General features: G+C 38.7%; 1 protein-coding gene across 2 annotated transcripts in view; it reads left to right on the top strand.

Moving 5' to 3' along the window:
- The first annotated feature begins 280 nt into the window (after positions 1 to 280).
- LOC149180371 (protein EIN6 ENHANCER-like) overlaps positions 281 to 23,835 on the top strand; it is a 159,621-nt gene continuing 136,066 nt past the window's right edge. The window contains exons 1-2 of one of the 2 annotated variants that reach the window (XM_089416087.1): positions 281 to 612; positions 21,607 to 21,835. In XM_089416087.1, the coding sequence (XP_089272213.1) occupies positions 610 to 612; positions 21,607 to 21,835 (232 nt within the window). In that variant the 5' untranslated portion in view covers positions 281 to 609. The remainder of the gene's footprint in view (positions 613 to 21,606; positions 21,836 to 23,835) is intronic. The other variant, XM_089416086.1, reaches the window with a different exon arrangement.

Genomic DNA, 23,835 nt, shown 5'->3' on the forward strand with positions numbered 1-23,835 from the left:
CATCCACCCTTACTTTCAACAATGTCCATTCACATGTCCCTATTCTATTCTTCACCACTCTATGCTTTACGGCATTTCCTTTGCAACATAAAGTGCAAATGCTAGTTGATATTTCTTGTAAGAAATCAAAATATACATTGAGAAGCCCCAACGTTCTCGGTTCACAAAAATTTAAAGAGTCTTTGTCCTATCATTCACTAACTTTGTTGTTTAGACCAATTTCATCATTATGTATGTATGTAATAATACTCCTACCCTTTCAGCCCAAAGGTGTTGGATGATCAACATAATGGTGGGGTCGGGGGGCGCCAGCCACCCTACCGACCCCCGAGGCTCATAAAGAGAGGGGTGGCGTCAACCTTGATTATTTTAGGCCACTGTAACTCTAACCCTTTGCAACAAGACGATTGGCACAAGGCGTCGATTTGCTATCTGTTTTTTCTGAGGGTTGAATCGCTCTGTCACAGGTGCCCACGACTCCAATCTAGAGGATCTCGCTGAATCTCAGGGCCTCGGGTTACTAGCTAAGATACTTCAGAAGTTTTGGCTAGGGCTTCCACAACTTTAGCTTCCTCAATATCCTTGTAAGGAGAGTGCAGTCTGTTATCTATGGTATTCATTTCATCCTTTGCCTGCTCAGTTTCCAATTTTGCTTTTCATGCTTCGGCCTTCCTTATTCGTAGTTTCCGCTTCCTTCTTAGCTTGCTCAAGCTGTAGAGTTTTTGATTCCAGCGAAGAACACGCATCAGAGTCTTGTTTCTTTGCCTTCTCTTCGGCAACAAGTTGCAGTTGCCTGTTTTCAATTGAGAATACTATAATTTGTCCTCTCATTGGTTCATTGTCCTCATCATACTTACACATGGTCTCCACTAAAATACAAATTACTGCCATCTGTGAATGAACATCTCAGGATGCAACATGTTTGTTCATTATTATCAAGTGTATATGATGAAACAGTTTCAAATGTTTTATCATCAAAGAATGAGTGACGCTATTCTTGTTTGCTCTTCTTCTTTGATCATTTATACGCTTCTCAGTGCAAACAACGAATGAGTGAGGCTATTCTTGATAGCAATTGCGACAACCCTGTTCCTCAAGATGTACAGAGGAGACATGAAGTTTCTGAATTTCATCCATTGACCCAACTTTAAGCTCGTCTTCCTTTACAATCGCAACGATGTTAGAAAAATAAATTGTATTAAAAGAACACGTGATTAACACTTGTGAAATGGACATGCATATATGTAGCTGTGACTGTATATTACTGTTTGCAAGTCGGATGATGTAAAAGCGTGCGTCTTGTTCTTAGGACAAAAGGTGGGAAGGCTAATTGCTTTTGTGCCCAACGAGATTAAGTGCATATCAGAAAGTTGTCCATTTCTTATATTAGTCCCAAACTCATATAAATTCCCATCGCCAAAACCGTATAGCAAATATGGAATCCCTTCAGATCTACAAAGCAGAATAGACCAAGGTGGAATGTTGTCTACAAAGTGGAATCTTGTAAGAAAGATTAACCTCAGAAGTGAGTAAAATCTAATATTGTAGTCTTTACACAGTCCAACAACTGTAAACTTACTCCAATCAATATTAGCGCCAACAGGGTTTAAGTCAGGGCCAGATACGTCTAACTCCAGTTGCAAATGTTTCCTATCTACCAGTGATTCTCTTCCAACTTCCAATTGAACTAGATTACGCCCTTCAGTAGTTATTAAAACCTAGGTAGCATTAGTTGTTCCTACCATTATGGATAATCCATGAGGTGTCCTCCATCCAACCAATAACATTTTAGATGACACACTTACTAACCTCACAGAACGCGATGTTATCTGAACAAGCTGGTCATGTATAACATTGTGGCAAAATAATGTGTGAGCATCTGTGGCATAACCATAATCAATATTACAGGGTTGTGTGATGTAATCATAATTGGCGTTGTATCCTTGTACACCACCATAACGATTCCCATTCCATTGTTTGGGATCTGGTTGAAGTGTTTAAAGAGACCCTGTACTCTGCACTTGTATGTTTGCAGGAGTTTGTTCCCTAGCAAGCCAAATTGGTTGCTGGTGAAGAACTGTACCATGTAGCATTAGCAATGCTAACTCTGCAAATGCCCTGCTGCTAAACTGGACGAATCCACAACACTTGTCCAAAGGTACCTTTGCATGCACAAGTTCACCATCCTGACCAAATATCTCCATCAATATTTCGGTTGACCTAGTGGGGTCTAAGCCACTAACAAACAGAGTTGTATTGGTTAGATCATTGTTAATTTTAGATAACAATGTTATGTTCTATGCTAAAGAGCAATTTACTTCAATTTTTCTTATCAACCCAATATCAATTTCCAGATTAGCAATCACATTAACATGACAGTAAATGCAGATAGAACATAAACAAAAACAGTGGAAGACAAGCCAAGACAAGAGGACACAAAATGTGGCGCATGCCAAGGACAAACCCCAATGTGGGGGAACCCTTTGATCAATTCTTCTTATTATTCTTCAAATGTTCAACAGAGAGAGAGTACAATATGCAAAATTCACTTGCCCAAGCAAAGTCAAATCTGTCCAGTGAAATAGCAGCCACATTAAGCCTTAACCAGAAAGTCAACGCTGGTCAATAGAGCAGAATTTCTCCTTCAAATCAGCTCGGTCAAATCCAGTCAGCTCGACCTTCAACAGTGATCCCAACCATCCCAAAACAGTCCCGAAAATATCAATCAAACTTGGTCAACGCAGAGGTCAAACCTAATGTCAACTTTCTTGTGGTCAACTCTGGTCAAACAGCTCTGAATGCCTTAATTTCTGTGCCCAAAAATGCGGCCTGCTCAAACAGAATATTCCCCAAGAAAAACACAGCTAGGTCAATTGTTGCCTGGTCAACATTGGTCAAACCCTCCTGCAATTTGGTCAACGCCCAAAACAGAAAATTGCAGACTGTCCTTCGCACGTGTGGAGAGAGAGGCTGCCCAAAAATCCGTACACCCAATCAGATGAGAGAGAGAGATGTGTGAGTGATGAGTGTCCAAATGAGGTAGATGCTCCTTCTATTTATATGCAACGTTGAGGATGAATAGACATGTCTTTTGGGCTTCTAAGCCTACATTAGATTGTTGGCCGACCTTGACAATTTGTCCATAATAGAAATAAATTCATAATTCCATTTGTACATGTTAGAATGAGATGATCTTTAGATCAATCCTACACCTCTCGAAAAGAGGAATCCAATAAAAATACCAGCTACATCATATGAGCTGTCCAAGGTGGAGTTTGGCCCTAGTTGCCAAATTTAACACTTTCTCTCAACTAGGAAGAACTCCACCTGCCAAACCATCTGATAATCTGTACCATCCCTGCTCTACTCTGCTGAACCATGAAGAAATAATGAAGAAGAAATGATCGAGAATATATCATACCATTCTCCACTGACCCGAAGTCAGTCTCCAATAATCGAAAGTGTCTCATACTACTCCCCACTGACCCGAAGTCAGTCTCCATTGATCCCAGATCAATATCAAACATCCTAGCATAGGGAGTACGTACACGATGCATCCATCAATAGTACTATGGTCCCTATCCTCATTTCCCTACTCATTGGCCAAATGAGAGGTACTTCCCATGAGTCCTACACTGCATGGGAAGGATGTATTGGCAGGAGAAGGTGAACCACTCATCCTATGCATATCTCAACCATCATGGGGTATTTAAGGGGAAGGTGAACCATTCAACCTGTACATCGCACAACACTAGGGGAGGTGAACCACTCACCCTATAGTTGCTCATCGCTCCAAGAAGTACCCCAAGCCCCTCGAGCTACTAGAGCTCAATATCCAAATCAAATAGGACCCTCATAAGGGGGTCTCTCCACGACTCCAAGTCGTTCATGGAAGGTTAAGAATTTGACCTTCCTTAGGGGCTTCATAAGAATATTTGCAGTCTGATCATCAGTCCCAATATGGCGGAGCCTTATTTTGTACCATATACTGGATAAAGTGGTACCTGATATCAATATGCTTGGAGCGGTCATGAAACACGAGATTCTCAGAAAGATGAATCCCACTTTGGTTGTCGCAATAGATCATGGTGGTATCCAACACATGTCCAAACAACTCACTAAAGAGCTTCCTCAAGCTTCACATGAGGCCATACTAGCAACAATATATTCAACCTGAACGATGCTCAAAGCAACTGACTTTTGCTCCTTGCTCATTTAGGAAATTGAAGGAAAACCTAGAGAGAAGCAACATCCAGATGTGCTTTTACGATCCACTACACCGCCAGCCCAGTCAGCATCAAAATAACCATGGAGTCTCACATTCCTGACATTGTATCTCAGTCCATAGGTGATTGTGCCTCGGAGATATCTCAAGGGATTCTTGGCAGCAATCCAGTGTATGTGATGAGGCTCGACCATAAACTGACTCAATGTATTCACTGCAAAACATATGTCCGGACGGGAGTTCACTAAGAACATTAGGCCCCCATGAGTTGACGATACTTAGAAGGATTTCCCAAATTGGGCCCAACAACACTTCCGCATAACTTCTTGAAGTTAAGTTCCATCGGAGTAGTCACGGACTTGCAGTCCACCATCCCAAATCTTTCAAATATCTTCACAATGTATTTTCCTTGAGAGAGGAAAATCTCACCTGGCTTTTGCTAGACCTCCAACCCTAGAAAATAATGCATCAGTCCTAGGTCCTTCATTTCGAATTCGGAAGCCAACTCCCTCTTACATTGATGAATAAGAGGGTCTGCACTTGTCAGAAAGAGATCGTCCACATAAAGTACCAAGATGAGAGGTCTGTCATTCTCAACCTTAAAGTAAAGGTTTGGATCAACTTCACTTCTTGTAAAGCCCAACTTCATCATATAGTTGTCGATCCTCTCATACCAAGTTCGGGGAGCTTGCTTCAACCCATAAAGGGCTTTCTGCAACTTGCATACATGTGTTTGAGGATATTGAACTTCGAACCCCTTGGGTTGTTCTACATAGACTTCCTTCTTAATTGAACCATGCAAGAAGGCGGTCTTGACATCCATCTGGTGTAGATTCCATCCTTGTGAGGCAGCAAGGGCTATAATCGAACAAATGGTGGTATATCAGGCAACAGGTGCAAATATCTCATCATAGTCCACACCTTCCTTTTGAGAGAAGCCTCGAGCAACAAATCTAGCCTTGAACTTTTCAGCACTTCCATCAGCTCCATGCTTGATTTTGTAGAGCCATTTTGAGGTGACAACGAATTTGTCCTTGGGTCTAGGGACCACATTCCAGAGATCATTCTTCATAATCGACTCATACTCTTTATTCATAGCATCCTTCCAAACTTGGTGCTTCACAACTTCTTCGAATGTGCAAGGCTTAGATTGAACAATGGTGTTCATGGCAGTTAAGTAGCCTTGATACCTATTCAGCTTCTTACTTTCACGAAATGTCCCCCTTGGTGCAACATGTCCCTCAGCATCCTCAAGAGTTTCCCTATGAGTGTCTCCTTTTCGAGGAGGAGGGCTCATGAGGAGGTGGATCAATGGGATCCATTGGTCCTTGAACAATGGTGCTCATGGCAGTTAAGTACCCTTGATACCTATTCAGCTTCTTACTTTCACGAAATGTCCCCCTTGGTGCAACATGTCCCTCAGCATCCTCAAGAGTTTCCTTATGAGGGTCTCCTTTTCGAGGAGGGCTCATGAGGAGGTGGATCAATGGGATCCATTGGTCCTTCAGCATCGGGCATCGACTCATCCTGCGGTTTTCCCTATTTTCCTGAATCTGCTTCTTTGTCCTTGCTTGGAATAGGAAGGTTACCAATCTTCCAAGGGCAACATCTTCATCGAAGGTGAAATCATGACTTATCTCCACTTCTCTTTGACCAAGCACATAGATTGTATATGCCTTTGAAGTTTCACTGTAGCCCGCAAATGTTCCTTTCTTCCCATATGCATCCAATTTGCTTCTTTTTTCTTTCAGCACATGAAAATATACGGTCTACCAAAAATTCTAAAGTGAGAAACATCAGATTTTTTACCAGTGAAAACCTCTTCGAGAGTTTTGGAGTCCAACGCTTGATGAGGGCATCTGTTTTTAACGTACATAGCAGTGTTGGCAGCTTCCGCCCATAATAACTTCAAAAGGCTTTGATCACGAAGCATGGCACGAGTGGCTTCTATAATAGAATGGTTCTTCCTTTCAGCAACACCATTTTGCTCAGGAGTATAAGCGGTAGGAGTCTCCCTCTTAAAGCCGACTTCTCTACAATAGTCTTTGAACTCATTTGATTCATATTCGGTTCCATTATCGGTCCTCAATATTTTGATCTTCCTTGTTTGATTTTCGACCAAAGCTTTGAAAGAACGGAACCTTGAGAATACTTCGTCCTTCTTCTTCAAGAAATATATCCATGTTTTACGAGAGAAATCATCCACAAAGATAGCATAATATAAATATCCTCCCAAAGAGTTCACGGGCATCATACCAGATAGATCAGAATGAATCAATTGCAAAATGTCGGTAGTCTTGCTATCATTTGAGGGGAATGGTCTCCTTGTATGTTTTCCTTCGGCACATCCCTGACAAACACCTTCATGTTCTAGTTTAAGTGCGGGCATACTTGTCACCATCTTCCTCACATCGGGTAGAGCCTTATAATGTAAATGAGCAAACCTCTGGTGCAATAATTGAAGGGATGTGTCGCAAGACATAGCTCCCAATGGGTGTCCTCCAACTTGATATAGGCTAACCTTGAATCTAAGAGTAAATGCTTCTTTGAAATTTCTATTCCGAACATGTACCTTCCCATCAATGAATGCCACCTTGAATCCTTTGTCCTCCATCGCCGAGATAGATACCAGGTTCTTCTTTAGATCATGTACATATAGTACTTCTTGTAGATGAATGGTGTTAGCTTGATTCAATTGAAGAGTAACATTCCCAACTCCCTTAACGGGATAGGTGGCATTGTCCCCAAGAATGATTTCCAAATTTGTATCATTTTCTATCAGATTTGAAAGAGCTTCCTTATACCCAGTGAAGTGCCTTGAGGCACCACTATCAATCAACCAATTTCCCAAGGTGTCCGGAGGAGAGGTAGTAGAGAGGGCAGATATAAGATAAAATTCTTTTTGCTTGTTATCAACAACATTAGATTCATCATACCTGGAGTTTCTTGATCTTTTGGGAGGTCGACCATTTCCATGTTGAGTAGCAGGAGCATTCCTTTTTCCTTTGTTGTTGAACCTACCATTCCTTTGATTGTTGTTGCCCCTGAAATTGTTGTGGTTGTGGTTGTCATCATCATGAGGGGTATCCCTTCTATTAGGACACTCCCTAGCATAGTGGCCAAACTTGTTACAAATGAAGCATTTTCCTTTCCTTCTATTTTCAAATCCTGGTCTTCCTTGACATTACTTCTTTGAACTTGCATTGTTCTTCTTTTTAGCATGAGCGGAGAATGCAATATGATCATTCCTATTTGAAGGCATGTCCATTTCCATCATCCTTGTCTCTTCTTGAGAACATCTAGTCAACAATTCTTCAAAACCTGGAATCCTGTCGTTGTTGAGGATAGTAGTGTTGAACACATGCCATTCATGAGGGATTCCTCCAAGGGCAATGAGAGTGAGCTCCCTATCAGCAATAATTTCTCCAATTGAAGGAAGATCATTTTTTATCTCGGTAATCCTCATGAAGTAGGATTGGATATCTTCACCTCTTCCCTTCTTTATGTCCTTTAGCTTGTTCTTGAGGAAGAGAACTTGGTTTGCATTGCTAACCTTGAACATGCCAACCAACTTGTCATACATCTCCTTGGATATGTTCAAATTAGCGATGTATGCAACCAAATGTGTGTTATTGGAATCCATGATGATCTTCTTCGCTTTGACTTCACCTTTCTTGTACTTTGTCTTAGCGGCAGTCAATGCATTTGAAGGAGGTTCAATATTCTTTCCTTGCACATAGTCCATGACAGCCTGCTCTTCCAAAGTCAAACTAAGAGACATCTTCCATGCATGATAATCAAACTTATCATTGAGCTTGTCATCAGGCTTGAAGTAAGATGCGGAGGCCATTGACTCTTGTCCTTGTCCAACAAATCTCAGTGATTGCTCTTTTCACTCTTGCTTGGGCTTTGTCTTCACCTCACCTTTGATACCATGTTAATTTTAGATAACAATGGTATGTTCTATGCTAAAGAGCAATTTTCTTCATTTTTTCTTATTAGCCCAATATCAATTTCCAGATTAGCAATCACATTAACATGACAGTAAATGCAGATAGAACATAAATAAAAGCAGTGGAAAACAAGCCAAGACAAGAGGACACAAGATGTGGCGCATGCCAGGGACAAGCCCTAATGTGGGGAAACCCTTTGATCAATTCTTCTTATTATTCTTCAAAAGTTCAACAGAGAGAGAGAGAGAGACTACAATATGCAAAATTCACTTGCCCAACCAAAGTCAAATCTGTCCAGTCAAACAGCAGCCACAAGAAGCCCTAACTCGAAAGTCAACACTGGTCAACAGAGCAGAATTTGTCCTTCAAATCAACTCGGTCAAACCCAGTCAACTTGGCCTCCAACAGTAATCCTAATAAGCCCAAAACAGTGCCAAAAATACCAGTCAAACTTGGTCAACGCAAAGGGTCAAACATACAGTCAACTTTCTTGCAGTCAACGTTGGTCAAACAACTCCGAATGCCTCGATGAGTGTCCAAATGAGGCAGATGCTCCTATTTATATGCGACGTTGAGGATGAATAGATGTGTCTTATGGGCTTCTAAGCCTACATTAGATTGTTGGCCGACCTTGACAATTTGTCCATAATAGAATAAATTCATAATTCCATTTGCACATCTCAGAATGAGATGATCTTTAGATCAATCCTACACCTCTCAGAAAGAGGAGTCCAATAAAAATATTAGTTGCATGATATGAGCTGTCCAAGGTGGAGTTTGGCCCTATTGACTCCTCGTTGGGATAGGGTTGCTGATAAATTGTAATATGTTTTCTTATGGCAGGAGCTATTCACATAGGTCTAAAGGAACAAAACTTTTCATTCATCTTTGTTATAGCTCGAGTTTGTTCATTCTCAGTTTGTCCGAAGTTCATAAACATGCGCCTATCCATGCCTGAATACTTGCTGTTACTGTTGATAGTATTGTCCAAATCGAATTTAGGTATGATTTCTCTATCTCCGTCTTTCCCCAAATCCGTAGTATTTCCACAATCAAGGGGTGTACTTGCTATGGTCGCTAAAGTTGGCTTTTCATTTACCAGTTGATAATGGGACAATCCATCACAATCATCAATTGCAGAATAAAATGCTTCAGTTATCAGACTACTAACTTCAAATCTTCCATCTCACTATTGGTAATATTGCCAATTTCTCCATCTAATGACTCTTGTGAACTCATAGAGTCCAAGGAATCATCCAATAGATATCTCTCACTTTCATTCCTTTCCTTCCTTTTAGGGGGATACAACCATGCCCATGCCTTTGCCTTTACTTCTGTTTCTCATGTACTTTGATTTTCATGCTTGGGCATATCTTCAGTATCATTTGATTTGTCTTTCCCGTAATTAGTCTAGAAATCGTTCCATTTCCTTATACTTGCCTTTTGTTGTATGCTCTTATCATCAAGTCCAGGCTGTTGAGTTTCCAAAGTACGTAGGAGTTTCCTAATTTCCTACATTAGATTCTCTTCATAAGGGTTTTCAGGGGCCATAACCCTCAAAACTTCCTTTAGACAGTATAACCGTGAGCTTCACCTTTTTGTCTTTATGCCTCCACAACTTGTATTCATCCAAGTTTGTCAATGCAACAACCATAACTAATAGAGTCAGTTGAGAAGGTCGCTGTTCCACCATTTGTAGCTGTCTTGTCACCTCTTCTAATGAATGAAGAAGGACATCTTTGGATATAGAGGAGAGTTGATTTAAAAAGTTTACTTTCTAGCATCATGTTGTAAGAGTGCTGGTCCTTCACCCAATTAGACCAGATCCCATAATTAATCCTTAGGCTGGCAGGATTCCAACTCTAATACCACTGTAATATGCTAGGGAAATTATTGCACTTCGGGTTTAGGGTTTGACGAATTTTTGTGTGTGTGCTGTTATAGATTATTCCTTACAAATACAATAAACATAACTGCTCCTTCAATACGTAATGAATCATACAATGTAAGGATGTTGCACAATCAATTTAATAGTACTTCAATAGCCTAGTACAGTTCCCAAATAATTCAGCAGTACCTTAATACGTCAACAATCTAGTACGATTTCCAACCACTTCCAATTTATTCTTGAATAAGCAGAGCTAGTTACTAAGTGTAGCCTACTTCTAATCAAAACTACACTAACTATCTTCAAACTAAATTGACTAGCCGACTTTAGGGCCGAATTCTTATTCTGTTGCAGATCTGTGCAAACTGTAATTAAGCTCTAGGATAACTGGACTTTGTCTCGTTTTAGGGCTCTTCTAACGTCTATCCCAATACCAACGATGATTTACTTCTGAGACCTTTGCTGTCACAATTTCAGCCTTAGGGATCCCTTTAGAGGGTGACGTCAACCCAGATTATTTTTGGCCCACTGTAGATGTAACCCCTTGCAACAAGGCCACTGACACAAGGTGTCAATTTGCTATCTGTTTTTTCTCACAGTTGAATCGATCTGTCACAGGTGCCCACAACTCCAATCCAGAGGATCTCGCTCAATCTCAAGGCCTCTGGTCACTAGCTGAGATACTTGAGAATTTTTGGCCTGTGATAGGGCTCGATCTATCACATTATTACTTTAGAATGATGAGAATCCTTAATTGTAATTTTTCAAGAGTCTTGGCCTGTCCTACGATTATTTCAAGGAGTTCGTTCTAGCTCAGCCACATAGCACTTCACTTAACCTCAGGTTATGCGGCCTACTTCAGAGGTAATATTCCAACTTGCCACAGAGAAGATCAAATGGTTCCGTCTTGTTTTGTCTTGGATTCCGCTAGGGTTTGACCACAAACAAACTTTCAGGATCTCAGGAGGAGATTCAAATTAGCTTGCTTTAGAAGAGATTTACTTGACTTATTAATCCTCTTTTGACCATAACTTTTTCAATAACCTGTGCCAAAATAAGGTAGAAAATAGGAAAATAAAGAGGAATTCAGATTATCAACTAGGGTGGAATCTTTCACCACCGAAATTGATAGGAGAAAATGGGTCTCAAACCCTCAAAGCCTTAGGCTCAAAGAAAAATCAGAGATAAATGATCCAATCCAGTGATGATCCAAATCAATTCAACCCTCTTGTATTTATAGATTCTCTAGAGGGTATTTTCTCCTTAATTAATTGAGTAAATTTCACACCAAACCGCATCTTTGGGTTTCTTTGCTCAACTGCCCCAAAACTTTCCCAAACATTGGATATTTTGGGGTTTTCCCCTTTATCAAGGACTATAGCCTACGGGGATTGATAGGCTACTTCGTCTCTTGAGCGATTAATTTCTCGGGAACATTACAGAGTTGGCCAGTAACAAACATACTTTACCACAACCAGTTGCTATTGGTGTAATCTTGACTTAGGTCACAAGGTTGTACGATGTACTAATATATAAATATATTATGTTATGATATAATAATATATATTTGGAAGTGACTGAAGGTCATAATCCTTACAATATTTCATTATACATGGGTGCCTTGTGCCCTTTGTTTTGAATATAGTGAAACATTAAGTTTATTGATTATTTGATTTAAAGAGCATACTGTGTCACAATACTTTTTCTCCCATAAAAAAAAAACATATATTCGATATTTCGAGGAGAAAACAAAATATACATAATGAGGTGCCGTTTTGACACTCTTTTGGACTATGTCTTTGCTTTTGTTTCATCATGATAACCTGCAAGACTCTCCAAATTTAGATAGTCTTCCAATAGCTCTTGACTTTAGATGCCGAGCTTAAATATTAAGCAAACAAAAATAAAGACTTTGAAAAATCTATTAGGTAGTTTCTAGCTTCCTTAAAATTTGTCTTACTTCCAACATTTTTCCATTTATATAACCTTCAACTAATTGAAAATTGAAAGGACCTTTACTAGGATTGCACCTCCCTCAACTTTTTCATCAATATTCAACAACCACACCTACAATATTAAGGCTTCTTTGGAAAGCTTATCTACTTTTTGGTTTAGTCCTCTGTATACATGTGTAATGTACCAAAGCTAGCAATGCTAACACAATCCACGTATGTTAAACTTTTTCTTTGATGTATTTCGTCAAATACTTAGTGCACTTTCATTTATTCCAACACTTTGTGGACAAAGTAGTAAACATTTGCAACAGAGAAATATGAGAGGCAAACAAATATTTTATTAACTTGATTTGAAGGTTTACAATGCACAACTCAATTTGCTGAATCTTATTATAATTCTGGCAATAATGGATCAACTTGGCTTGTGAGGAAAAGATGATCTTCGCCCAACAAATGCACTGGAACTTCAACAATTTCGCCCTCCTTGCTCAATGGTTCAGCCTCCAAAATATGATAAGCTCGGATCCCTCGAATAACTCGACCCTTCTAAAAATAAACTACTCTTCCAAGTGAACTTGACCCTTCAAGAAGATGATCTTGGTCTTGGATAAATTTGACTCTCCATTGGACAAATTCAGCCTCAAATAAATCTGGAAGGGGTAAGCAATTTTGTCCTCAAAGTAAGAAGAACTTGGCCTCAAGAAAGGTGCTCTCCGCCCTCCAAGAAGAATATGTACTCAGCCTCCAAGGTAATAGGCTCTCGGACTCCCAGAAAATTATGAATTCGGCCTGCTAAGGGAGATAGAACATGACCTCCAAGAGTAGAGATAAATCTCGACCTCCTTGGAACTTGATTTCCCAATAAATTCGACCCCCTGGAATAAGAACTCAACCTACTCCAATATCGCTTGCAATTTGCACAATTAGAAAACTTGTATGATTTCCCCGCAAGCCAACTAGGGTGGCACTCGAAATCCACCGAAATTAGTTGAGAACTAGCTAGAGTGGCACTCGTAGTCCATCGAAACCAGTTAGAGAGCTTTTCTTGAAACCCTCGTGATAGACTTGCTGGAGCTCCAATCAATCATCTAGAAGTAATCACAAATCATAATGATGAGAGAATGGCCTCCTTTCTCCTTTTATAAGATTTATGGATCTTCTCCAATCTTCTAGAACCTCATTTTTATTATTTTATTGATGAAGTCACTTATTTTTCATCAAGTGACATTTGCCCCTTTTTATTTAATAATAATATCAAAGTGAAGTTGGGCAAAACTCCTTTGTCCCCTCAACAATTTTCCCCTCCTTGCTAGCCTAAAGGAGACAATCATGCAAGTGGGAATGATGCCTCCAAGCTCAAGTAAATGGGGACATTACATGTTGGAAGGAGACATTTGAAAATTGAGCACTTACCTCTCCAATTTTATTTATGATCGGAGTTAGTAATATGTTTTCCAACTTGTAATTTCCTTTTTCCTGTTGGTTTTCTAGTGATGTGATGACTAGAATAGCTTTTCAGAACTGATAACTACTTCACTTGATGCAAGTTACTTCTTCTTTATACTTTAGTCAATAAGTAGCTGTACATGAAAAAATTCAACCAATAATTTCTTTAACAAGAGCAGTAAATAGAGATCATAGTGGACAATGAGCAATAAACAATAAGCAAGAGACAAGAGACACAAAGATTAGGCTCACAGCCAAGGCAAAACCCAAAATTCTTTCATTATGAGAGAGATGTTGTCCTTCAATAGTACATCAACAAATTAACAATAAATAGTACATCAACAAATTAACAATAAGATCGTTAATCAAAATCTGCACAAATAATGAGAGATAAAGATTCTACTTCTGTCGAAAGGTTTGCACAAGTAGGTCGAAAAAATAGGTATGATGTCACAGTGATGGGAAGCCAAAGATTCCACTGTAATCCAACGAATAGTCCATAATATATGTCCAAAAGAACCTTAGTCGACTTTAGAATGGTGTCACAAAAAGGGAGCGAGCCTCTCTGCAATTTTCGGGCCACAAAAACATTAACGAAACAGAGGTATAGACGTTCCCACGTCACTGTATCAATGAACCTTTAAATATAATCCAACGCGTACTTAAAAAGATCCTTATACTCCTCTTAGCATTGAGAATATACTTTGAAATAGATTTTGATTGCAGACCAAATAGTTGAGTTTTTTTTGGTGAGTGAAATGAGAGCCATCGACCTCTTATTAATAGGCGTCATAAGAGGGTAATTAGCCATAGAGGGTTGACATAAAGATTTTTTTGAGGCTGACTTGAAGAACTGATTTAGTAGATTTGTAAAGTTAGGATGCGTCGACTTGTGGATGTTTAAATTTCATTTCTTCTTCATGATTTGATAAAAAAATGCCGACCATAGCTACCTTATATTTCAACACTCCCTTTTAGCTATGGAGGTAGTTTTTCATTCTCTCTCAAGATTCATGTTCCTGATCAATCCATAGGTCTCATGGCCCACAACCTAAGAGAACACAATCCAAGTTTCTCTCTCTCAAACTCATCACAAGGAAAGATACATAACTTCCATCTCCTAGCATCTCCTAGACAACAAGGTCCCTCGGTACACAACCTACAGGAGGAATCATGAGTACATCTCCTGGACAACAATGTCTCTCGGCACACAACCGACAAGAGGAATCATCAATACATCTTCCGGACAACAATGTCTCTTGGCACACAGCATACGAGAGGACTCATCAATACATCTCCCAGACAACAATGTCTCTCGGCACATAGCCTACGGGAGGAATCATGAATACATCTCCCAGACAACAATGTCTCTCGGCTCACAACCTACGGGTGGAATCATGAATACATCTCCCGGACAACAATGTCTCTCAGCACACAACCTACGGGAGGAATCATCAATACATCTCCTGGACCAGGGTTGCGGGGGAGCCCCCCCCCCCCATGAACCCACTCCCAATTTGCTCTCCGCTCAGGGGCTACTTGGGAGCTAGTTGGGAGCGCTCTCCTTTTAAAAAAAATGCTCCTTGGTTTTTAGGGAGCAATTAGGGGAGCTCCCTAGTATTTTTTGCAATTTTTTTTTTGCAATAACATTCCAAATGCAATTTTTTTTAAAGAAACAAATAATTTTTGAGACTACCATGAAATGACTTAGGATGTTTGAGAGTGGTTCCGACCTCATTGGATTTCTTATGGAGAAAGTAGAATTTTAGATCTCATTCAAAATCGATTAGACTTATTAGTTTTTCAAGATTTCAGGATTGGGGGATTGCAATGTTTCCATTGGATTTTGTCATGTATTAGGTAGGGTATGGAACTCGTATTTAATCAAGAGCACCAATCCCTCTATGTACCTTGATGTTAGTGACATTGGTTGTCGAACTCCTCTATCATGACCCTACTAAAAATGTACCCATCACTCAAACAAAATCTTGACTTGACATGCCATGTTTTTTCTATCTTATGTTAATGCTTAGAGGGTGATATTAATGACAAAGATCCGTATACATATCCAGAGGTAATGACAAAGATTCTTTTGGATATTAATGCTTAGAGGGTGATATTAATGACAAAGATCTTGATTTTCCAACAAGACTAAAAAATTAGACATTTCTCGTGGCGGCAAGAGGCCAAGCATTAGCAATAGATAATATATTTACTTGTCTTTTCTAGTTTCTAGTAGTTTTTATAACTGTTGACTCTTTCATATTTATTATGATATTTTTTGTAAACAATATATGACAATTTAAGTTTGAAGTTTGAAGTTGGCAATTATGAAAGTTGAAAGTTGTTTCATTTCATTTTATAACATTTCATTTCATGTTAGATATTATTTGTTGTAATGGTTACACTTAGCTTACAAGTACAACTTTGGCGATCAATGATGATAAATGTTATATATTGAATTTTGAAAGCTTGAAACTTTAAGATTGATGAATCATGAGACTCAATATGTTGTATGTTACTAACTTGTGGACGTGGTTGATGAAGATTATAACTTCTAGATGATTGTTGTTATATGGTTCAATCTATGTTTTTTTATTCTTTTTATATTTAATTCATCATTCTACGACATATATGCATCAAAATATAAAAAAATATATATTATATAAAAAATTGCTCCCCGAATCGCTCCCAAACCGAGAGCTTATGAAAATGTCGCTCCCGCTCCTGCTCCTCGTTTTCGCTCCCGCTCCCAAGTAACCTTGTCCTGGACAACAATGTCTCTTGGCACACAGCCTATGGGAGGAATCATCAATACATCTCCCAGATAATAATGTCTCTCGACACACAACCTATAGAAGGAATCATCAATACATCTCCCGGACAACAATGTCTCTCGGCACATAGCCTACGGGAGGAATCATAATATGATGCTTATGTGATCAGTGCTCCCTCTTCCAGGGGATTTTCATTCATTCCAATTTCTTCATATAAGCATCAACAACTAGTTCATCATAAAAAATGTAACCATGGTGAATGACATTCAATTATTCGTTCAACTTCTACCAGGGCTTCTCTTTGAAGCAAACATCAACAACTATCAATAGACATTAATAAACCCTCATAGTGGCTTCTCACAAAGGCGATCATTGGCAACCATAGTATAGTCCAGTAGACAATAAGTGACTTCTCACAGAAGCAGGCATCAACAACCATAGTAGAATCCAACAGACCATAATCGAATCCATCAGATAACAATGAACCAATCAATGAATCAACCAAGTCAACATCAGAGTCTTGCAGCTTCTTCAAATCATTCATCAGGAAGATATTGATGGACATGCAGTCTATTGTGCCAAGGATATCACCAGGTTCATGCCTCAAAAGCAACTCCCTCTTACACAAAAATCACGGACCCATTTTTAGCATATCTAAATCAACATCAATCTTCAAAGCTTTTAGTCACTTTCATGAGAACGAGCTTCAATCAGGCTAATCTTGTCTACTCCCTTTGAGTACAGATCCTATCACGAGTCTTCTTGTTACATTGTTCTTCTGTCATTTCAATGATTGCCACACCTTGGTAGTCTTCGTTATGTACCTGCAGTCCTCATTAGGAGGTTATCAAAGAACACGAATAACCGAGCAAGCCAAGAGATTCATAATGAAATAATTAATAGAAATAATCAGGATAATACTTATCTTTTGAGAGTATGTTAGCTCCCTCTTGATGCTAGCCTTCTTAGATCGAGTCAATCTCATCACACCAGCATCATCAAAGAGTTTACATCATTGTCATCCAAATCATCATCTACATCATTATCATCATCAAGGAGTCCACATCATCAATGAGTCCATGTCATCAACAAATCCTTATTATCATCATCAACGAGTTCACATTATCATCATCAACGAGTCCATGTCATCAACAGGTCCATGTCATAAATGAATTCATGTCATCAACGAGTCCATGTCATCAATGAGTCCATGTCATCAATGAATCCATGTCATCAACAGGTCCATGTCATAAAGGAATCCATGTCATCAACGAGTCCATGTCATCAATAGGTCCATGTCATAAATGAATCCATGTCATCATCGAGTCCATGTCATCAATGAGTCCATGTCATCAATGAATCCATGTCATCCATGAATCCATGTCATCAACGAGTCCATGCTATCATCAAGGAGTTCACAAAGTCCAAGTCATCAAGGAATCTATATTGTCATCTTCACGAAGGAGTCTACATCATCATCGAATCATCATTATCATCATGATCATCAAGGAGTTTACATCATGATCATCAAGGAGTCCACATTATCATCATCATCAAGGAGTTTACATCATCATCATCATCAAGGAGTCTACATTATCATTGAGTCCATATCTTCATCATCATCAAGTAGTCGAGTTCACATTAACATTATCAACGAGTCCATGTCATTAACAAGTCCATGTCAACAATGAATCCTCATTATCATCATCAACATTATCAATGAGTCCATGTCATCAACGAGTTCATGTTAACATCATCAACGAGTCCATGTCATCAACAAGTTCACATTAACATTATTCAGATCATCATCATCATCAGAGAGTCCAATCACATTATACACGTTATCATAGTCAACAAGGAGTACTTATCATCATTAATAAGGAGTACACATCGTCAATATCATAGAGTATGCATCATTCATCATTAAAGAGTCAACATCAACATCCTCAAGGAGTTCATATCATCATCTACATCATCAACATCAAAGAGTTCACATCATCAAAGAATTCATAATTAACGAGTCCATATCATCAGGGGTCCATGTTATCAACAAGTCAATATTATTATCATCAATATCATCAATGAGATTAGGAATCCACATTATCATTATCCAGATCATCAAGAGGTTAGGGTTTTCAAACAAAATCAGTTCTAGGATTTAGGTTCATTTTCATCTCCAAGCCCTACCTCAGGGTTTATAAACCATAACAAACAATGTTAGTAATGATTAAAACAATAAAAGAAATATAAGATACTTATCTTTTTCTAAACAAGACAACTCTCCCTTAATCTGAATCCTCTTGAGTCTAGTCATTAATTTCCTCTTTCCGTCATGCTCATCATCTTCTTGCTTCCTTCATAGTGAATCTGCAATTTTCATTGACAAGTACAATCAAGCAAAGTATACAAAAACAAGAGTGTGATGCAATTCTGACAATCTAGGGTTTTTATGGTTTCTCAAAAGTGTGCTTCTAGGGTTTTGGGTACAAACCCTAGATATCCCATGACTTATCCTTATAGGGTTTTGACTTTTGAGTTTCAGCGGAATCATCTAGCCCTAGGGATTTGACTTTCAAACCCTAGGTTTCATTATTACTTCAACTCTTGCTAGGGTTTTACCACATTCCCTAGATTATCCTTTCAAAGTTTAGATCTTGCAAACCCTAGATGTTATATTCCAAGAGATAGGGTTTCTTGAGAGGGAACAATCAATTAGGATTAGTGTTTTCACTCTTCTAGGGTTTTCCAATCCAAGTCCCATCAAGGGTTTATGAACCCTGGACACCAAAAGGCTAGAAAGGAAAAAATAGGATCTACAAGCCCTAGATTCTTATCAAGCAAAGTAAGCTGCAAAACCCTAACTTTTAAAAAACAAAATTGTACATACCTCTAGGCTCTTCGCCTTTACCTTATCTTATGTCTTTTTTTGCAAGGACCGTTCTTCAAGGACATGTTTTGATCTTCAATTTCTCCTCTAGAATAGAGTCTTGACTCTTCTTGAGTGCATGCTGCCCATAACTTGTCAAAGGTCGGAGCATTTTTTTTTGCGCTAATACCTGATGCAAATGAGTCCCAAGATATAGGGAGACCACTCAAAGCAACAGCTACCAATTCCTTATCAGATACTTCTTCATCAATGGCTTTGAGTTGGTCTCTAATTTGAGATATCTGTGACAATTCCCAAGGCTTCAACTCTTGCCTTCCATGCCCTGTAGTTAGTGGCTCCTTCAAGCTTACTTTCAGTCTTTATGATTGAAGAATTCATGATGAAAATATAGGACAGAACCCAAAAACCTTTCAACTGCTCTTCAAGATGCTTTTCAAGTGTTCTTCAAGTGCTCTTAAGCTGATCTCTCTGCTCTTTTTCTTTCACCAATGCTTGGATTCCATGTTGGTATTCTAGTGATGTGATGACTAGAATAGTTTTTCAAAACTGATAACTACTTCTATTGATGCAAGTTCTTTATACTTTAGTCAACAAGTAGCTATACATGAAAAACTTCAACCAATAATTTCTTCAACAAGAGCAGTAAATAGAGATCACAGTAGACAATGAGCAATAGACAATAAGCAAGAGACAAGAGACACCAAGATTAGGGTCAGAGCCGGGGAAAAATCCACGAGGGGAAAACCCAAAATTCTTTCGTTACGTGAGAGATTCTGTCCTTCAATAGTACATCCAATAGTACATCAACAAATCAATGACAAGATACTTAATCAAAGTCTGCACAAATAACAAGAGAGAAAGATTTTACTTCTGCCCAAAGGTCTGCACAAGGAGGCCAAAAATATAGGTCTGAAGTCACTGTGATGGGAAGCCAAAGATTCCACTGTAATCTCCAACTAACAGTCCAGAATATACGTCCAAAAGAACCTCGGTCAACTTCAGAATGGTGTCAAACAGAGGTATAGAAGTTCACACGTCACTGTATCAACGAACCTTTAAAAAGAATCCAACTCGCACTCAAAAAGATCCTTATACTCCTCTTTGCACTTGAGAATATACTCTGAAATAGATGCCCAATTTAGTCCTTGATTGCAGACAGAATAGTTGAGTTTTTTTTTGGTGAGTGAAATGAGAGCCATCGTCCTCTTATTAATAGGCATCATAAGAGGGGTAATTAGTCATAGAGGGCTGACATGAAGACTTTCTTGAGGCCGACATGAAGAACTGATTTAGCAGACTTGTAAAGTTAGGATGGGCCGACTTGTGGATGTTTAAATTTCATTTCTTCTTCGTGATTTGATGAAAAATGCCGACCATAGCTACCTTATATTTTAACATTTCCCACTCAACAATAAGTTTGAAATCCCCCATTATTTGAACATTGGTAAGTGAAGTTACACAAACTGTGGGTGCAACTGAAATTGGTTATGAGAAGTATGGCCAAGATTATATCCTAATCTAAGTCATTAATGTTCTAGAACTTCTAGAATATCTAATTTAGATTATCAAGATTAGTTGACTTCAAAACATTAGGCTTTGACTTTTTATTTGATTTTTCAAGTGAAATTACAAGATAGAATTAGTGATGACTTTCCAAGGTGGTCACCAAAGAACTGTCTCGAACTACTTCCCGCACATTCACACTGAACCCTGTGCAAGAAGTTGCTGCTCGAGCTACAATTCTCAACAAAATTACCATGACTTTTACATTGGACTGTATATAGTATTTGAATGCTATACTACAAAATTTTAGCCAGGTCTCTTTTCTGTTTGTATGCATCGTAGTATGTAAGGTCCTGCTGAGGAAGTGTACTTTCTGAATCTTTTCTAATAGGCAGTTCACAATCTACATTAATGTTCACACTCATTTCAGAATATGTTCTATTTGTTGTCGCTATCTCTTGAATGTAAATTATGAGGAGTATCTGTAAAGGGAGACTCAGTCAACAATGCACACTTAAAATATCTTTTATGTTTTGTTTTACATCAAGTTCATCTTTTCAAACTTGTAGTCTCTACATTGTTTTACCTTTTTATTGTTGGAGGTTCCTTTAAACTAGGCAGCTTGACTATATTTTGCTCAGAACTTTTGACTGTGATGAGCTTTATCTCATTAGGTAACTCCTCTAAGCAGTGTTATACGATTTCTGAAATGAATAACAGAAATTCAGTATTTTTCCCGTCCATCCTGTTGTAACATTTTGCTTTATTTTTTATCTAGCTTTTGCTCTTTTGCAAGCATGGCCCTTGGACATCTGCAGCTTTTTCTAATGAGTCTTCTCAGATGTTAAATCTGAATAGCTATAATGCATTCTGTACTAGTGGTTGAATCTCTCCTGTAACCAGAGAATTCAGTAGTAAGAGACAGAAAGCTTGAATATCAATTATACTCATGAGGTACTGTCTTTTTTGCAGAAAGGCAGCTCACCATATGCCAAGGAGACAGTTGCAGCATCTTTGCCCGTTGGGATAGAGCAAGAGGTTTTAGATGCTGATCTCCTCTTGCCTTCTGCTCTGCCGTTTAAAAGGATACAGATGTCAGAGAAGTATCCAAAGGGGCTTTCAAGGGGGAGACATTGGAAGCATTTAAAGCAGATTCTTCAAGCTGAGAACTATCATTTATATCCCGCCGATGAAACAAATTGTAAGTGTTTAGTTGTAATGATGATCAGTATTTGTTCAATATGATGTTGATTGTCTGCTAAGTCTATATTTCTGTCAGTTGAGAGTATATCCGAGGCGTTGTGTCTTGATGCTTCATAATACACATTTCACATATTTTACTGCAAATTGTCAATGTTTTATGTGTTACTTTACATAAAGATTGTTTCCTTTCGAACGTCAGCTTCTTTGTCAGAATGTTGAGGATTGGGTAGTTTTTTATTTTTGTTTGTTTGTTTATTCTACAGGGAAAAAAAATCTTTATATTTGATATTTCTTGTAAGAAATCAAAATATACATTGACTAAGCCCCAAGGCTCTCGGTTCACAAAAATTTAAACAGTCTTTGTCCTATCATTCATCTACATATTACAGTTTTCGATGGTCAGAGGTGTGGATTGGGTAGCTTATGCAACCATTGCTTTGTAAGTCTTGTATATATGATATTTTCTTTTCTAATCAAGACAACAAGGGAGGCTTTATATCGGCTCCTTGTGCTATGCAACTTTGTAACCTTATTTCCGTTATCCCATTAATTTATGCTTTTTCTTTTACAAAAAATATAACTGACAAAAATAATATTTGTGGATTGGTCATTATTGCTGTGGTAACTAAATACATTGCAATGAGCTACCAGAACCATTTCTGTAATCAAACATATCTTCATGTGCTTTATACTTACTACAAACATAACATGCTGCTTTGTTGCCCTAATTTGGGACTTGTTACCCCTCAATTTCACTTTAGATTCTAGAATACCTCTTTTTCTTTGCCATATTTGTTTTAGCATATAAGTCAATATCAATGATCATGCACATCTTGACATGATGTCAAAGCCTAGGGTTTTGTGATAAGTTGAGCCATCATGATAATTTGGATTATGTAGCATGATCAACCAAAAGTGTCACCATTTTATCGTATTTAATGTACTAGATAGTGATTAGTGATCTATGTAATGTGTTTTTTTCACTAGGTGGTCGGTTTAAACCCTTTGTGGTTTGTCACAGCCTGTCCTCTTAGTTCCCATTTCAAGATAGTCCTTTCCCTTATGGCTCTTACTAACCATGTCATGGAGATCATTTATGGCCACAGTTGGTGTATGGGTGTCTTGGAGTAAACCTGTTAAGACACATGACTTAGGGAACCCCTAGGTTACTTCCACTTTACCTCATGTAAGAGCTTTTGTAATGTATTGTAAAGGTTATCATACCTAAAAAGCACACTTATTTTATACTTAAGCATGGATCTCCCTATGTATTGGTCACACTTTGGCCTAGGTTATCTTATCTCCCTACCACTTAGGAATTTATGACATGTATTTAACAGTTGAGATCGCTTGGAACCACAGCATGAGAGGCTTCTGCATATTTTTATGCAGAGAGACTTTGGAGTGCCCATCTTCACAATGCCCTAGGCATTTGAAGGCTATTCTTCTTGTACATGGACTTGTCATGCCAGGCCATATTGCCATTTATGGAGGCACATATGCACCTATGGAGGAGCTCACCTTGGAGGTTGCATCATTTGGCTGTTTGAGCATCTACTTGGCACATGTGGACTACTTTGACCCATCTAGGCTTGTTGGAGGAGTTTAGCATGTTTTGGGAGGAGGTTACACATTGTTGACCTCACTTATGACTGTTAGGAGGTACTTTTGAGGAGCCACCCCCTTTTGGAGCCTCCCACATGCCATACATGTGGACCTTTCCCCTCTCTTGCATAGACCATTGGCTGGTTTTGATGTTAGATCTGGAGGAGACTTTTGTGGTGATTGCCATGCATCATGGAGGGATGTTAGCCTCCCTTGACCGGGACCCTACTTTGCTAATTTTGTATGGGAGGTATGCCTCTCTTCGGGGAATATTGTACATGTGGCATAACTACTATGATATTTTGTGTATTTTTTGACTTTGTCCTCGTAATTAGTTGGAGGACAAGTCTTTTTGAGATCTTCTAGGCTAGTTCGAAGGAGAGAAAAGTATTA

Source organism: Pinus tabuliformis, chromosome 3_2 (genome assembly GCF_031772625.1).
Source record: "Pinus tabuliformis cultivar Carrire ecotype Pingquan chromosome 3_2, CPIR1, whole genome shotgun sequence".
NCBI classification, from domain to species: domain Eukaryota; kingdom Viridiplantae; phylum Streptophyta; class Pinopsida; order Pinales; family Pinaceae; genus Pinus; species Pinus tabuliformis.